Below are 18,209 nucleotides of genomic sequence, written 5' to 3'. Positions count from 1 at the left end.
TCAACCAATCAACTTTTATACGTCGATGGAAAGCCCGTTTCATTAGCTTTCCATTGACATACAAAAGTCCTATAAAAGTGTCATAGATAAGCGAGTTATTCAAGGTCAAAGCAACAACTGTCAAAATGGTTGTAATGGAAAACTTGCTTGATTTCAACGCCCTCTAGCGGCCAAACTCGGCAATCAACCAATCAACTTTTATACGTCGATGGAAAGCCCGTTTCATTATCTTTCCATTGACATACAAAAGTTTTATAAAAGTGTCACAAATAAGCGAGTTATTCAAGGTCAAAGCAACAACTGTCAAAATGGTTGTAATGGAAAACTTGCTAGATTTCAACGCCCTCTAGCGGCCAAACTCGGCAATCAACCAATCAACTTTTATACGTCGATGGAAAGCCCGTTTCATTAGCTTTCCATTGACATATAAAAGTCCTACTAAAATGTCACAAATAAGCGAGTTATTCAAGGTCAAAGCAACAACTGTCAAAATGGTTGTAATGGAAAGGTTGCTTGACTTTAACGCCCTCTAGCGGCCAAACTCGGCAATCAACCAACCAACTTTTATACGTCGATGGAAAGCCCGTTTCATTAGCTTTCCATTGACATATAAAAGTCCTATGAAAGTGTCACAAATAAGCGAGTTATTCAAGGTCAAAGCAACAACTGTCAAAATGATTGGTTTGGAAAAGTTGTTTCACTTTAACGCCCTCTAGCGGCCAAACTCGGCAATCAACCAATCAACTTTTATACGTCGATGGAAAGCCCGTTTCATTAGCTTTCCATTGACATATAAAAGTCTTATAAAAGTGTCATAGATAAACGAATTATTTGACAGTAAAGACAGTTTTGACTGAATTGGTCAGTGGTCACTTCAACTGTCAAAAACTCTGTTATTTTGACAGTTACAGGGTGATTCTAAGGAAGGGATGATAAAGAACAAAAAGAAGAAAAAAAACCTAAATGAAAAAGACAAAGAAGTAAATAAAGAAAAAATAAAATAAAAAAACAAAATGAAAAAAACAAAAAAAAAGAAAGAAGAAAAAAACAAAAAAAATCGAAAAAAAAAAGAAAGAAGGTACAGATAAAAAAAAAGACAAAAAATAAAAAAGAAGAAAGAAATCACAAAGGAAAAAGACAAACAAAAAAAAAAAACCAAAAATAAAAAAAGAGAAAAAAAAAACAAAAAAAAACAAAAATAAAAAGGTAGACAAGGAAGACAAAGAAAAAAAGAGGAGAGAAAAACAAAAAAAGGAAAAAAAGAAAAGAAGAAAACAAACAAAACGACACATTTCACTTTAACCGTCAATATCTCAAAAACGAGTAGAGTTACGAGAAAATTTCAAAAATGAAAAAATACTCAAAAAACCTTGCTCAATCTAACCTCACAAGTTTGAAAGTGATTGAATGGCGTTTAAACTGTACAGGGTGTCCCAAAGTTTTGAGTAATATCGGATAAAAATTTATTTAAAAACAAAATGAAAATGGATACTTACACAAAACCGCTCTTTTCTTCAACAATCGTGCTCAATTGTTTCTCCGAGAGGGCGTTGTTGTCGCGAAACAGCGTTTTACAGCTGTTCTGACGATCAGTTTCGTTTACCAGCAAAACCTGATCTTTTGTTTGTGGTGTGCTGACCTATAACAACAAATCAAACTTTAATCAACCGGAAAAACTCGGTTTTTCGACAGAAAATTCAAAATGGCGGCCTGGGACGCCATTTTGTCTGTCATTTCTTGAATCTACGTGAAATTTCCTTTAAAATGAGGTGCATGTCAATATTTTGACAGAAAATTCAAAATGGCGGCCTGGGACGCCATTTTGTCTGTCATTTCTTGAATCTACGTGAAATTTCCTTTAAAATGAGGTGCATGTCAATATTTTGACAGAAAATTAAAAATGGCGGCCTAGGACGCCATTTTGTCTGTCATTTCTTGAATCTACGTGAAATTTCCTTTAAAATGAGGTGCATGTCAATATTTTGACAGAAAATTCAAAATGGCGGCCTGGGACGCCATTTTGTCTGTCATTTCTTGAATCTACGTGAAATTTCCTTTAAAATGAGGTGCATGTCAATATTTTGACAGAAAATTAAAAATGGCGGCCTAGGACGCCATTTTGTCTGTCATTTCTTGAATCTACCGGAAATTTCCTTTAAAATGAGGTGCAACTCGGTTTTTTGACAGAAAATTCAAAATGGCGGCCTGGGACGCCAATTTGTCTGTCATTTCTTGAATCTACCGGAAATTCTCTTTAAAATGAGGTGCAACTCGGTTTTTTGACAGAAAATTCAAAATGGCGTCCCAGGCCGCCATATTGTCTGTCATTTCCTGAATCTACCGGAAATTCCCTTTAAAATGAGGTGCAACTCGGTTTTTTGACAGAAAATTCAAAATGGCGGCCTGGGACGCCATTTTGTCTGTCATTTCTTGAATCTACGTGAAATTTCCTTTAAAATGAGGTGCATGTCAATATTTTGACAGAAAATTCAAAATGGCGGCCTGGGCCGCCATTTTGTCTGTCATTTCTTGAATCTACGTGAAATTTCCTTTAAAATGAGGTGCATGTCAATATTTTGACAGAAAATTAAAAATGGCGGCATTGGACGCCATTTTGTCTGTCATTTCTTGAATCTACCGGAAAGTTCCCTTAAAATGAGGTGCAACTCGGTTTTTTGACAGAAAATTCAAAATGGCGGCCTGGGACGCCAATTTGTCTGTCATTTCTTGAATCTACCGGAAATTCTCTTTAAAATGAGGTGCAACTCGGTTTTTTGACAGAAAATTCAAAATGGCGTCCCAGGCCGCCATATTGTCTGTCATTTCCTGAATCTACCGGAAATTCCCTTTAAAATGAGGTGCAACTCGGTTTTTTGACAGAAAATTCAAAATGGCGGCCTGGGACGCCATTTTGTCTGTCATTTCTTGAATCTACGTGAAATTTCCTTTAAAATGAGGTGCATGTCAATATTTTGACAGAAAATTCAAAATGGCGGCCTGGGACGCCATTTTGTCTGTCATTTCTTGAATCTACGTGAAATTTCCTTTAAAATGAGGTGCATGTCAATATTTTGACAGAAAATTAAAAATGGCGGCCTAGGACGCCATTTTGTCTGTCATTTCTTGAATTTACCGAAAATGTCCTTTAAAATAAGGTGCAACTCGGTTTTTTGACAGAAAATTCAAAATGGCGGCCTCGTCTGTCATTTCTTGAATCTACCGAAAATTTCCTTTAAAATGAGTTGCAACTCGTTTTCTTGACAGGAAATTCAAAATGGCGGCCTTGGGACGCCATTTTGTCTGTCATTTCATGAATCTACCGAAAATTCCCTTTAAAATGAGGTGCAACTCGGTTTTTTGACAGAAAATTCAAAATGGCGGCCTGGGACGCCATTTTGTCTGTCATTTCTTGAATCTACCGAATTTTTCCTTTAAAATGAGGTGCAACTCGGTTTTTTGATAGAAAATTCAAAATGGCGGCCTAGGACGCCATTTTGTCTGTCATTTCTTGAATCTACCGAAAATTTCCTTTAAAATAAGGTGCAACTCGGTTTTTTGACAGAAAATTCAAAATGGCGGCCTAGGACGCCATGTTGTCTGTCATTTCTTGAATCTACCGGAAATTCCCTTTAAAATGAGGTGCAACTCGGTTTTTTGACAGGAAATTCAAAATGGCGGCCTCAAACGCCATTTTGTCTGACATTTCCCTTAAATTGAGATGCAAGTCAATTTTTTGACACAAAATTCAAAATGGCGGCCTGAAACGTCATTTATTGAAATTTCCTTTAAAATGAGTCAATTTTATGTCTCCTTGCATTGTGATTTCTTCTTTTTTCTTTGTCTTCTTCCTTTTTTATTTTTGTTTTTTCTTTCACTTCATTTTTTTTGTTTGTCTTCCTTCTTTGTGGATTCTTCCTTCTCTTTTCGTTTTTTTTTTGTCTTCCCCTTCTTCCTTTTTTGTTTTTCTTTGTTTTTGTTTTTTTTTCTTTGTCTTCATCATTTTGTGTTTCTTTATTTTCTTTTTCCTTTATTTACTTATCTGCCATTTTCTTATTCGATTTTATTTTGTTTTAATATTTGTCTCACTGTATTTTCTTTATTTTTGACTTTTTAGTGGCGTAGTTTTGTGTTGTTTTTTTTTTCTATTTTTGTCGTCTTTTTCTTCGTTTTCTTATGTTCGTCATTGTTTATTTTTTGTGTTTTCTACTTCTTTTCTGTCCTTTGTTTCATTTACTTTTGTTGTTTTTTCTCTTCTTTCATTTCATTTATTTTTTATCCTTTTTCTTTTCTTCTTTCTCTCTTCCTTCTTCATTTAATTTCTTTTTCTTCTTATTTTTCATTATTTTTGTTTTATTTAAAATCTTTTTTTATCTTTATCGTCTTTTTCTGATTTTTTTTTTGTTTTTAATTTTTTTCTTTTCTTTAATATGTTTTTGTGTCAATGTTTTTTTCGACTTTTCCTCAATCTTTAGACATTTTGACCAATTGAATCTTGTAAATTTCAAACCCTCGTAACTTCCTTATTTTTTGAGCTACAGGATGGTTCAACCACTCAAATTAACCGTCTCGAACTGCTCTTTTCAGTGACGTAGAGCAAAAAATTGTATCTAAAAAATTGCGTACAGGGTGAGCAAAAATAGTAACCAACTAACAATTTCGTGCACACCCTGTATACAGGCAACTGTATTCAGGTTCAAACGTCACGTAGTCTGGTTTAGTGGCTCATAAGGAACAATTTTGCATTCTTGCAGTTTTTTTGTAAATCTAACCGTTTTGGAGATATTCTGCCAAAACTGTTTTGGGGAATTTTAAGGGAATATTTCCCTGGGGAGGCCTTTTAGGGAAAAAGTGCTCAGAAGCGATCTTGTAGAGCGTGAAATTCCCTACAACTTTACTTCAGTAGGTTTTTTTGATCAGGGTGCAAATAAGCGAGTTACGGAGGTGGAAAGTTGCGTGGGGTGTAACGTGAGTATTTTTGCGCAACCGTGCGGTTTTTCCTCCATATCTCCTTAAGGACTCGCTTTAGAAGAAAAATGCTCAGAAGCTATCTTGTAGAGAATGAAATTCTCTACAATTTCCCTTCTATACGATTTTTTGTTTTTTTGCCAAATAACCGAGTTACGCTTGTTAGAAAAAAAACCGAAACCGTTCTTACCTTCATCGCGTTCAAATTGAAGTTGAACTGGTGCGTATCGGCGTCGAAGACGGCGTCCTCTTCCGCCACTTCGCCGTAAGAAGACGAACTGTTTTCGGGCGAACTGTGCACGGCGATTGCGCGTGCGCCGTCGGCGGGTTGCGCCGCCATCGCGCCGTCCATGCCGCCCCTCGAACCCGTCTCCACTTCGTCCGCGTTCAGTTGCCTGAAGGCGGTTTTCATCGCGTTTCCTGCCAAAATAACCGAAAAAACTAGAAAATCCAGGCATTTCGATGAATCAAGCAAGAAAAATCGAAATGGCAGCCATTTTGAAAATTTCCGCCATTTTGGATCGAGTTAGAGGGGTCAAGTTTGTACTCGTTTTCGACTAATTCGGGGTCAGGGAATCCATTTCTGAAGTCAGTTTGCCGATATCTCCTACCCAGTTCGAGAAACTTCCTTCAAACCGAGGTTCCGAAAAAGTTAGGTAAAAATGAATGGCACCATCGTGTTCCCCGTCCTCGATTTAGTAGAAAACCAGCCCAAACTCGATTTAAAAAAAAATCAAAATGGCCGCCAGTAGCGCCATTTTGCAAATTTCCGCCATTTTGGATCGAGTTAGAGGGGTCAAGTTTGTACTCGTTTTCGACTAATTTGGGGTCAGGGAATCCATTTCTAAAGTCAGTTTGCCGGTATCTCCTACCCAGTTCGAGAAACTTCCTTCAAACCGAGTTTCCCAAGAAGTTAGGTAAAAATGAATGGCACCATCGCCTTCCCCGTCCTCGATTTAGTAGAAAACCATTCCAAACTCGATTTTTTCAAAAAAATTCAAAATGGCCGCCTGAGACGCCATTTGCAAATTTCCGCCATTTTGGATCGAGTTAGAGGGGTCAAGTTTGTACTCGTTTTCGACTAATTTGGGGTCGGGGAATTCATTTCTGAAGTCAGTTTGCCGATATCTCCTACCCAGTTCGAGAAACTTCCTTAAAACCGAGTTTTCGAAAAAGTTAGGTAAAAATGAATGGCACCATCGCATTCCCCGTCCTCGATTTAGTAGAAAACCATTCCAAACTCGATTTTTTCAAAAAAATTCAAAATGGCCGCCTGAGACGCCATTTGCAAATTTCCGCCATTTTGGATCGAGTTAGAGGGGTCAAGTTTGTACTCGTTTTCGACTAATTTGGGGTCGGGGAATTCATTTCTGCAGTCGGTTTGCCGATATCTTCTATCCAGTTCGAGAAACTTCCTTCAAACCGAGTTTCCGAAAAAGTTAGGTAAAAATGAATGGCACCATCGTGTTCCCCGTCCTCGATTTAGTAGAAAACGAGCCCAAACTCGATTTAAAAAAAAATCAAAATGGCCGCCAGTAGCGCCATTTTGCAAATTTCCGCCATTTTGGATCGAGTTAGAGGGGTCAAGTTTGTACTCGTTTTCGACTAATTCGGGGTCAGGGAATCCATTTCTGAAGTCAGTTTACCGATATCTCCTACCCAGTTCGAGAAACTTCCTTAAAACCGAGTTTTCGAAAAAGTTAGGTAAAAATGAATAGCACCATCGCATTCCCCGTCCTCGATTTAGTCGAAAACCATTCCAAACTCGATTTTTTCAAAAAAATTCAAAATGGCCGCCTGAGACGCCATTTGCAAATTTCCGCCATTTTGGATCGAGTTAGAGGGGTCAAGTTTGTACTCGTTTTCGACTAATTTGGGGTCGGGGAATTCATTTCTGCAGTCAGTTTGCCGATATCTTCTATCCAGTTCGAGAAACTTCCTTCAAACCGACTTTCCCAAGAAGTTAGGTAAAAATGAATGGCACCATCACATTCCCCGTCCTCGATTCAGTAGAAAACGAGCCCAAACTCGATTTTTTCAGAAAAATTCAAAATGGCCGTCAGAGACGCCATTTGCAAATTTCCGCCATTTTGGATCGAGTTAGAGGGGTCAAGTTTGTACTCGTTTTCGACTAATTCGGGGTCAGGGAATCCATTTCTAAAGTCAGTTTTCCGGTATCTCCTACCCAGTTCGAGAAACTTCCTTCAAACCGAATTTCCCAAGAAGTTAGGTAAAAATGAATGGCACCATCGCCTTCCCCGTCCTCGATTTAGTAGAAAACCATTCCAAACTCGATTTTTTCAAAAAAATTCAAAATGGCCGCCTGAGACGCCATTTGCAAATTTCCGCCATTTTGGATCGAGTTAGAGGGGTCAAGTTTGTACTCGTTTTCGACTAATTTGGGGACGGGGAATCCATTTCTGAAGTCAGTTTTCCGATATCTTTTACCCAGTTCGAGAAACTTCTTTAAAACCGAGTTTTCGAAAAAGGTAGATAAAAATAAACGTGATCATCGCATTCCCCGTCCTCGATTTAGTAGAAAACCATCCCAAACTCGATTTTATTAGAAAAATTCAAAATGGCCGCCTCAGACGCCATTTGCAAATTTCCGCCATTTTGGATCGAGTTAGAGGGGTCAAGTTTGTACTCGTTTTCGACTAATTTGGGGTCAGGGAATCCATTTCTGAAGTCAGTTTTCCGGTATCTTGCAGCCAGTTCGAGAAACTTACAAAAAATCAAATTTCCAAAGAAGTTAGGTAAAAATGAACGTCACCATCGGATTCCTCGTCCTCGATTTAGTAGAAAACCAGCCCAAACTCGATTTTTTCAGAAATATTCAAAATGGCCGCTTGAGACGCCATTTGCAATTTCCGCCATTTTGAATTGAATTACGGGAGTCGTGTTTGTACTGTTCAAGCAACTTTCACGCCCTCTAGCGTCAAAACGACTTAATAAGAGCTTTTTGAGACAAATTACGTCCATGAAGGTATAAAACGCTAGTAAAACAGGTTTTTGACAGTGAAACTGTCATTTTTGCGGTTAGGATTCAAGTTACGCACCTAATTTTAGTTCCGTTGGATTCCCCATCCCCGAATTAGTCGAAAAAGAGTATAATATCAATTTTTTGTCAATACCTGTCATAAGCTGTCATTTAACGCCAAATGACAGTTCCAAATGTCAAAAAATCGAGTTTATACTTGTTTTCGACTAATTTGGGCTCAAGGACTTCAAAAATTGTTAAATCAGTTTTGAAAAACTGCTCCTTTTGCATGTATACGCCCAGAAACAGTTTTTCGACAGTAAAACTGTCATTTCTGCGGTTAGGGTTCAAGTGACGTAACTAATTTTAGTTCCGTTGGATTCCCCATCCCCGAATTAGTCGAAAAAGAGTATAATGTCAATTTTTTGTCAATACCTGTCATAAGCTGTCATTTAACGCCAAATGACAGTTCCAAACGTCAAAAAATCGAGTTTATACTCGTTTTCGACTAATTCGGGGTCGGGGAATCCATTGCAACTGTCAGTTTAACGCGAACTGTCACTGGATTCGAGAAAATCCAAGATGGCGGTAAAAATTTGAAAAAACCGAGTTTATACTCGTTTTCGACTAATTCGAGGTCGGGGAATTCGAAAAACGCAAAATCCGCCTCGAAAACGGACTCCATCTGGTCGAAACTCGTCGAAAATGCTTACCTTTCGGAGGTGCGCGCGTCTGCATCATCGACTCGTTGGACTGTTCGTACGGCGCACGCGCGGGCGAATTAAAGGACAAACGAAACGGACTGTCCGCGTTCGGTTGCGGGTCCTCGTAGATTTGTAACGGACCGCTGGGCGGTGCGCAACTGCGAAAACAACAAAACAACTCATCAAACAAATGCTACTTTCGACAGCTCGTAATTCGGTTATTTTGACAGATACGTCAAAATGTCATAGAACCGAATTTGTAGCCCAGAGTGTCCTCTACAAACTGTCAAATGACAGGTTTTCACCAAAAGTGTCAAATAAGCGAGCTATTCCACGTGGAAGCTGTCAAAAAACACTTGATTATGTCAAAACAGGCAATTCCGTCACTTTGACATCTCGTAACTCGGTTATTTTGACAGATACGTCAAAATGTCATAGAACTGGATTTGTAGCCCAGAGTGTCCTCTACAAACTGTCAAATGACAGGTTTTCACCAAAAGTGTCAAATAAGCGAGTTATTCCACTTAGAAGCTTTCAAAGCACTTAATTGTGTTAAATTAGAAATTCCGTCACTTTGACAGCTCGTAACTCGGTTATTTTGACAGATACGTCAAAATGTCATAGAACCGAATTTGTAGCGTAGAGTGTCCTCTACAAACTGACGTGCATTTGACAGTCGACAGTTGCTTGGTTAAAATGTGACGTCATTAAATCGGTCCACGGTGCGCAAACTCTCTCACTCACCTCAGTCTGTCCTCGTTGCTCTTACTGAAAACGTTCTGAAGGAAATTCTGGTGTTCGGCCGTCGATATCCACGGGCTTTCACTGATCGTCGACGTGGTTTCCTTGCGAAAACTCTCCGCGTCCGTGGGAGGGCGCTGGTGCGCCGAGATTGCGTATTGGACGTCGTCCTGTCAGAGAAAAATGATGAAATTTACGTCAAAAATCACAATACCGAGCAGGAAATTGTTTTGTCTAGAATCTACCGGAAATTTCCTTTAAAATGAGGTGCATGTCAATATTTTGACAGAAAATTCAAAATGGCGGCATGGGACGCCATTTTGTCTGTCATTTCTTGAATCTACGTGAAATTCCCTTTAAAATGAGGTGCAACTCGGTTTTTTGACAGAAAATTCAAAATGGCGGCCTGGGACGCCATTTTGTCTGTCATTTCTTGAATCTACCGGAAGTTCCCTTTAAAACGAGGTGCAACTCGGTTTTTTGACAGAAAATTCAAAATGGCGGCCTGGGACGCCATTTTGTCTGTCATTTCTTGAAACTACGTGAAATTTCCTTTAAAATGAGGTGCATGTCAATATTTTGACAGAAAATTCAAAATGGCGGCCTGGGAAGCCATTTTGTCTGTCATTTCTTGAAACTACGTAAAATTTCCTTTAAAATGAGGTGCAACTCGGTTTTTTGACAGAAAATTCAAAATGGCGGCATGGGACGCCATTTTGTCTATCATTTCTTGAAACTACGTGAAATTCTCTTTAAAATGAGGTGCAACTCGGTTTTTTGACAGAAAATTCAAAATGGCGGCCTGGGACGCCATTTTGTCTGTCATTTCTTGAAACTACGTGAAATTTCCTTTAAAATGAGGTGCAACTCGGTTTTTTGACAGAAAATTCAAAATGGCGGCCTGGGACGCCATTTTGTCTGTCATTTCTTGAAACTACGTGAAATTTCCTTTAAAATGAGGTGCATGTCAATATTTTGACAGAAAATTCAAAATGGCGGCCTGGGACGCCATTTTGTCTGTCATTTCTTGAAACTACGTGAAATTCTCTTTAAAATGAGGTGCAACTCGGTTTTTTGACAGAAAATTCAAAATGGCGGCCTGGGACGCCATTTTGTCTGTCATTTCTTGAAACTACGTGAAATTTCCTTTAAAATGAGGTGCAACTCGGTTTTTTGACAGAAAATTCAAAATGGCGGCCTGGGACGCCATTTTGTCTGTCATTTCTTGAAACTACGTGAAATTTCCTTTAAAATGAGGTGCATGTCAATATTTTGACAGAAAATTCAAAATGGCGGCCTGGGACGCCATTTTGTCTGTCATTTCTTGAATCTACCGGAAATTCCCTTTAAAATGAGGTGCAACTCGGTTTTTTGACAGAAAATTCAAAATGGCGGCATGGGACGCCATTTTGAATTTACTGTCAAAATACTCACGTGATCAGCTGTTTCCATTGGTGGAGCGTCCTGCATCACAATAATACACTCGTCGTCCTCGTCCTCCGCTATTGTAAATGGCGCCTGCGCCTGAGGAGTGACTACCATCTGAAACGTCGGGTTGACAGGTTTCCGATAACTGGAAAAAAAAACTGTCAAAATAACGTCACAATTTGACAATAAAGGTGACGTTGCACTGAAATTCTGCTACTAAATTTTGACAGCTCGTAATTTTGTCATTTTGACAGTTACGTCATTTTAGTTTTGACCAAATTGTAGCCCGTTTAATTGTCTTTTGACTTCTACGAAAACTCTGCTGTGTCAACTGTCAAAATAACGTCACAATTTGACAATAAGGGTGACGTTGCACTGAAACGCTGTTACTGGACTTTGTCCACTTTGACAGCTCGTAATTCTGTCATTTTGACAGTTACGTCAGTCTAGTTTTGACCAAAATGTAGTAAAAAGGTTATTCTAGTAAATGTAGTCTACTAAATTGACATTGACATTTGTAAAATCGGTAGATTATCGAAATTACTCATTTAAGACCTAATTTCCAGCGCTAAACTTCTGAAATATTCTCAGAAAGTTCTAGTAAATTTAATCTACTGAATTGTTATTTGTAAAATCGGTAGATTACTAAAATTACCATTTAAGGCTAAATTTAAAGCAGAAAACTTTTGGAATATTCTCTGAAAGGTTATTCTAGTAAATTTAGGCAACTAAATTGACATTTTTAAAATCGGTAGATTACTGAATTTAGACTTTTAAGGCTAAATTTCGAACAAAAAACATCTGGAATATTCTCAGAAAGATTATTCTAGTAAATTTAAGCAACTAAATTGTCATTTTTAAAATCGGTAGATTACTGAATTTAGATTTTCAAGGCTAAATTTCGAGCAAAAAAACATCTGGAATATTCTCTGAAAGGTTATTCTAGTAAATCTAAGCAACCAAATTAACATTTTTAAAATCGGTAGATTACTGAATTTAGATTTTTAAGGCCAAATTCGAGCAAAAAACATCTGGAATATTATCAGAATGATTATTCTAGTAAATTTAAGCAACTAAATTGACATTTTTAAAATCGGTAGATTACTGAATTTAGACTTTTAAAGCTAAATTTTGAGCAAAAAACATCTGGAATATTCTCAGAAAGATTATTCTAGTAAATTTAAGCAACTAAATTGTCATTTTTAAAATCGGTAGATTACTGAATTTAGATTTTCAAGGCTAAATTTCGAGCAAAAAAACATCTGGAATATTCTCTGAAAGGTTATTCTAGTAAATTTAAGCAACTAAATTGACATTTTTAAAATCGGTAGATTACTGAATTTAGACTTTTAAAGCTAAATTTTGAGCAAAAAACATCTGGAATATTCTCAGAAAGATTATTCTAGTAAATTTAAGCAACTAAATTGTCATTTTTAAAATCGGTAGATTACTGAATTTAGATTTTCAAGGCTAAATTTCGAGCAAAAAAACATCTGGAATATTCTCTGAAAGGTTATTCTAGTAAATCTAAGCAACCAAATTAACATTTTTAAAATCGGTAGATTACTGAATTTAGTCTTTTAAGGCCAAATTTCGACCACAAAACATCTCGAATATTCTCAGAAAAGTTACTCTAGTAATAATAAGCAACTAAATTGACATTTTTAAAATCGGTAGATTACCGAATTTAGACTTTTAAGGCCAAATTTCGACCAAAAAACATCTGGAACATTCTCAGAAAGGCTATTCTAGTAAATTTAAGCAACTAAAATGAAATTTTTAAAATCGGTAGATTACCGAATTTAGACTTTTAAGGCCAAATTCGAGCAAAAAACATCTGGAATATTCTCAGAAAGGTTATTCTAGTAAATTTAAGCAACAAAATTGACATTTTTAAAATCGGTAGATTACTGAAATTGGACTTTTAAGGCCAAATTTCGACCAAAAAACATCTGGAATTGTCTCAGAAAAGTTACTCTACTAAATCTAAGCAACGAAATTGACATTTGTAAAATCGGTAGATTAAAATCGGTAGATTTTACTCACTTGAGCGACCTGAGCTCCTCCAACGAGTACTCCACATCGGGTTCGGAGTAGACCCGCCGTTTCGGGTAACCGTAAACCACCGAACTGGTCTCCGGATCGGGATGATTGACCAGCGACACGTGCCAGCCGGAAAAGTCCTCCAAGTCGTGAGGAGGCAAGTCCGCCGGCAAACACTTGTTCATCTGACACTCGTCAATGTCATCCTCCAATACTAAAACCGAACAGAAATGGTTGAATTTAAGCCGAAAAAACTGTCAATTTGACATTTCTGAGGTTAGGGTTGGAGTCACGTGATTAATTTTAGTTGCGTTGGATTCGTCATCCCCGAATTAGTCGAAAAGGAGTATAATGTCGACTTTTTGACATTTCCACCTGTCATTACCTGTCAAATTGACAGCTGTCAATGAAATGTCAAAAAATCGAGTTTATACTCGTTTTCGACTAATTCGGGGATAGCGAATCCAACGCAACTAAAATTAATCACGTGACTCCAACCCTAACCTCAGAAATGTCAATTTGACAGCTAAACATTATTTCTGCTTTTAGCGGGGCTTTTTTGAACTTTTCAACATCAAATTAGTCGAAATTGAATATTACTTGGGTTTATTTGAAGTTTTGGTCGCCATATTGGATTTTTTCAAACCCAGTGACAGTTAACGTCAAACTGACAGTTGTAATGAATTCCCTGACCTCGAATTAGCCGAAAACGAGTATAAACTCGATTTTTTGACATTTCGAGCTGTCATTTTGTGACAAATGACAGTATGTCATTGAAATGTCAATAAAGTGTGTTTGTACTCGTTTTCGACTAATTTGGGGTCAAGGAATCCAATTTTGCAGTCAGTTTCGCGGTTTTTGGCACCCAGTTCGGGAAACTTGAATTTTGACTATTTTTTTCTAGAAATTTCGGGTTTTTGGATGAAATACGCAAAAATTAATGTCACCACTCACGTTCTCGGCCTTAAATTAGTAGGAAACGAGTATAAACTCGATTTTTTTTTAGAAAAGTCAAAATGGCCGCCGCAGGCGCCATTTGCAAATTCCGCCATTTTGGATTGAGATAAAAGGGTCGTGTTTGTACTCGTTTTCGACTAATTTGGGGTCAAGGAATCCATTTTTGCTGTCAGTTTCGCGGTTTTTGGCACCCAGTTCGAGAAACTTGAATTTGACTTTTTCTTTTCTAGAAATTTCGGGTTTTTGGATGAAATACGCAAAAATTAATGTCACCACTGAATTTCCCGTCCCCAAATTAGTAGAAAATGAGCACAAACGCGATTTTTGGAAAAAATGACATTTCAACCTGTCATTTTCTGTCAAAAGTCAAAATGTTCTTTAAACGATCCTAAACAAGTTCAACTGAGCCTAACTCGGTTATTTGAAAAAATATCGAAAAAGTGTAAGAGGGGAAAGTTGTAGGAAATTTCATGGCCTACAAGATTGCATTAGGGCACTTTTGCCCTAAAAGGCCTCCTCAGGGAAATATTCCCTAAAAACTGTGTTAAAACATTCAAGCAACAACAAATGGCGGCCTGGGACGCCATTTTGTCTGTCATTTCTTGAATCTACCGGAAATTCCCTTTAAAATGAGATGCAACATGGTTTTTTGACAGAAAATTCAAAATGGCGGCTCGAGACACGATTTTGTTTTTGACAGGTGTCACTTTTGACACTATAAAGTGAAATTTGACAATTCTCCATTCAATATTTGTGAATTATATGATTTGTCAATTTTTCAGCCGTAATTTTTGACTTAATTTTGACAATTTGAGAGATGTCACTTTTGACATTTAAGAATAAATGACATTTGACAGTATTTGTGAATTATGACAGATTTGAAAAATTTAACTTTCTCAATTTGAATCATTTAAATTCAACAAATGTCACTTTTGACATTTCAAAAAAAAAAATTGCAATTTGTCACTTTGCGTCAATTTTGACAAGTGACATTTGACAGTTTTAAAAGGTTATGATTGACATTTATGAGGCAATTTTTGACAGTTTCGACATTTTCAAAAATTTAAATTTGACATATTTTAACAATTTTGACAGATTTTGTTTTGACGTCAATTTTGATATTTTCCAAAAATTGATATTTGACAGATTTAGTTTGGTGACGTGTGGACAGATGTCACTTTTGACAAATTTAAAAAATGATAAATTTTAAATTTGACACGTGACATTTTTTGACAGGTTTAAAAGGTTATATTTGACATTTATGAGACAATTTTTTGACAGTTTCGACATTTTCTAAAAATTTAAATTTGACATATTTTAACACAATTTTCGTGAAATTTGACAGATTTTGTTTGGTCAGGAGTCAATTTTGATATTTTCCAAAAATTGATATTTGACAGATTTAGTTTGGTGACGTGTGGACAGATGTCACTTTTGACAAACTGAAAAAATGACAAATTTTGATTTTGACAGGTGACATTTCTTGACGCCTTGTAAATGTCAAGTTTGACATTTATAACGCAATTTTGACACATTTTTAAAATTTCGAAAAGTCTAATTTGACGTGTTTTAATGCAATTTTGACAGATTTTGTCTTTTGACAAGTGTCAAACGGCGTCCCAGGCCGCCATTTTGAATTTTCTGTCAAAAAACCGAGTTGCACCTCATTTTAAAGGAAATTTCACGTAGTTTCAAAAAATGACAGACAAAATGGCGTCCAAGGCCGCCATTTTGAAATTTCTGTCAAAAAACCGAGTTGCACCTCATTTTAAAGGAAATTTCCCGTAGATTCAGGAAATGACAGACAAAATGGCGTCCAAGGCCGCCATTTTGAATTTTCTGTCAAAAAACCGAGTTGCACCTCATTTTAAAGGGAATTTCCCGTAGATTCAGGAAATGACAGACAAAATGGCGTCCCAATTTTCTGTCAAAACTAAAAAACCAAACTCACCTACAAAAGCGGCTTCCGCAGGTTTTTTACTTGATAAAACCCGTTTTTTGTGTGGAAACGTGGTCCACGGACCCGGTTTCATCGTGTTCTCCTTGGGCGCCTCTTGACGTTTCGCTGCCGTTATGATGCTGCGCGGTGCCGCTCCCCCTGTAAACCGATCGAATGAAAAAAGTGTTTTTCGAAGCTGATTTTACGTTTATTGGATTCCCCGTCCCCGAATTAGTCGAAAACGAGTATAAAGTCGGTTTTTTGACATTTCGAGCTGTCATTTCTGGTTAAATGACAGCTTGTCAACGAAAATGTCAAAATTACGAGTTTGTCATTTTTACACCATTTTCCTGTCAAATTTTTCATTTTTACGTCATTTTTATGTCAAATTGACATTTTTACGTAATTTTGCTGTCAAATTGTCAGTTTCACGTAATTTTCGTGTCAAAGGTGTCAATTTCACGTAACTTTATGTAAGTATCAGTCGAAAAAGTGTATAATCTCAATTTTTTGACATTTGACGTTAAATGACAGCTTATGACAGGCAATGTCAAAAAGTTGAGATTATACACTTTTTCGACTGATACTTACATAAAGTTACGTGAAATTGACACCTTTGACACGAAAATTACGTGAAACTGACAATTTGACAGCAAAATTACGTAAAAATGTCAATTTGACCGGAAAATTGTGTAAAAACGACAATTACGGAAAAATGTCATTTTGACAGAAAAAATTGTGAAATTGACAGGAAAATAACGTAAAAATGTCAATTTGACAGTAGAAATTGTAAAAAATACATTTTGATAGCAAAATCACTTAAAAATGTCAATTTGACATAAAAATGACGTAAAAATTTAAATTTGACGCAAAAATTTAAATTTGACAGGAAAATGGTGTAAAAATGACAATTTGACAGGAAAATTACTTAAAAATATCAATTAGATACCAAAATTACGGAAAAATGTCATTTTTGACAGTAAAAACCTCAATTTTAAAGAAAAATCATGTAATACTGTCAACTTGACAGGAAAATTACTTAAACATGACAATCGGATATGAAAATTACGGAAAAGTGTCATTTTGACAGGAAAATGTTAATTTGACACAAAAATGACAGTATGACAGCAAAATCACGTAAAAATCTCAATATTACAAAAAAAGACGCAAAAATTTAAATATGTCAATTAATTTGACAGGAAAATGACGTAAAAATGTCAATTTGACAGAAAAATTGTGTAAAATCGACAATTACGGAAAAATGTCATTTTGACAGGAAAAATTGTGAAATTGACAGGACAATAACGTAAAAATGTCAATTTGACAGGAGAATTTGTAAAAAAGACATTTTGACAGCAAAATCACTTAAAAATGTCAATTTGGCACAAAAATGACAATTTGACAGGAAAACTACTTAAAAATCACAATCGGATATGAAAATTACGAAAAAGTGTCAATTTGACAAGAAAATTACGTAAAAATTACAATTTGCCATAAAAATGACAGTATGACAGCAAAATCACGAAAAAATGTCAATTTTACAAAAAAAATACTTAAAAATGACAATCAAATATGAAAATTACAGAAAAGTGTCAATCTGACAGCAAAATCCCGTAAAAATATCAATTTCACAGAAAAAGACGCAAAAATTTAAATGTCAATCAATTTGACTGGAAAATGACGTAAAAATGTCAATTTGACACAAAAATTACTTAAAAATGATAATTTGACGTAAAAGTATCAATTTGATCGGAAAATTCTGTAAAATCGACAATTACGTAAAAATGTCATTTTGACAGAAAAAATTGTGAAATTGACAGTAAAATAACGTAAAAATGTCAATTTGACAGGAGAATTTGTAAAAAATACATTTTGAGAGCAAAATCACTTAAAAATGTCAATTTGACACAAAAATTACGTAAAAGTGTAATTTTTACAGGAAAATTACGTAAAAATGTCATTTTGAAAGGAAAAATTGTGAAATTGACAGAAAATAATGTAAAAATGTCAATTTGACACAAAAATGACGTAAAAATGTAAATTTGACGCAAAAATGTCAATTTGACAGGAAAATGGTGTAAAAGTGACAATTTGACAGGAAAATCACGTAAAAATGTCAATTTGAAACCAAAATTACGTAAAAATAACAAATTCACACAAAAATTACGTAAAAATGTCAATTTGACTGGAAAATTACGAAAAAATAAAAATTTGACAGGAAAATTACTTAAAAATGACAATCTGAAATGAAAATTACGAAAGAGTGTCAATTTGACAGGAATATTACATAAAAATGTCAACTTGACACAAAAATTACGTAAAAATGACAATTTGACAGGAAAATTACGTAAAAATCTCAATTTGACAAGAATATCATGTAAAAATGTCAATATGACACAAAAATGAAATAAAAATGTCAATTTGACACAAAATTTAATAAAAAATTGACATT

General features: G+C 35.9%; 1 protein-coding gene across 1 annotated transcript in view; it reads right to left on the bottom strand.

Annotated features, from left to right (window-relative positions):
- LOC145738080 (mitotic checkpoint serine/threonine-protein kinase BUB1-like) overlaps positions 1-18,209 on the bottom strand; it is a 96,676-nt gene that overhangs the window by 50,251 nt on the left and 28,216 nt on the right. The window contains exons 5-11 of the mRNA XM_081992938.1: positions 15,770-15,916; positions 12,865-13,075; positions 10,825-10,963; positions 9,394-9,560; positions 8,659-8,807; positions 5,156-5,385; positions 1,497-1,639 (exon numbers count right to left, since the gene is read on the bottom strand). Coding sequence (XP_081849064.1) covers positions 1,497-1,639; positions 5,156-5,385; positions 8,659-8,807; positions 9,394-9,560; positions 10,825-10,963; positions 12,865-13,075; positions 15,770-15,916 — 1,186 coding nt within the window. The remainder of the gene's footprint in view (positions 1-1,496; positions 1,640-5,155; positions 5,386-8,658; positions 8,808-9,393; positions 9,561-10,824; positions 10,964-12,864; positions 13,076-15,769; positions 15,917-18,209) is intronic.

The sequence above is a fragment of the Ips typographus genome, linkage group LG15 (genome assembly GCF_016097725.1).
Source record: "Ips typographus isolate SLU linkage group LG15, UJ_Ityp_2.0, whole genome shotgun sequence".
In the NCBI taxonomy this organism is placed as follows: Eukaryota; Metazoa; Arthropoda; class Insecta; order Coleoptera; family Curculionidae; genus Ips; species Ips typographus.
The sequence above is the reverse complement of the archived record's forward strand: the minus strand, read 5'-3'. Positions and strand labels throughout refer to the sequence as shown.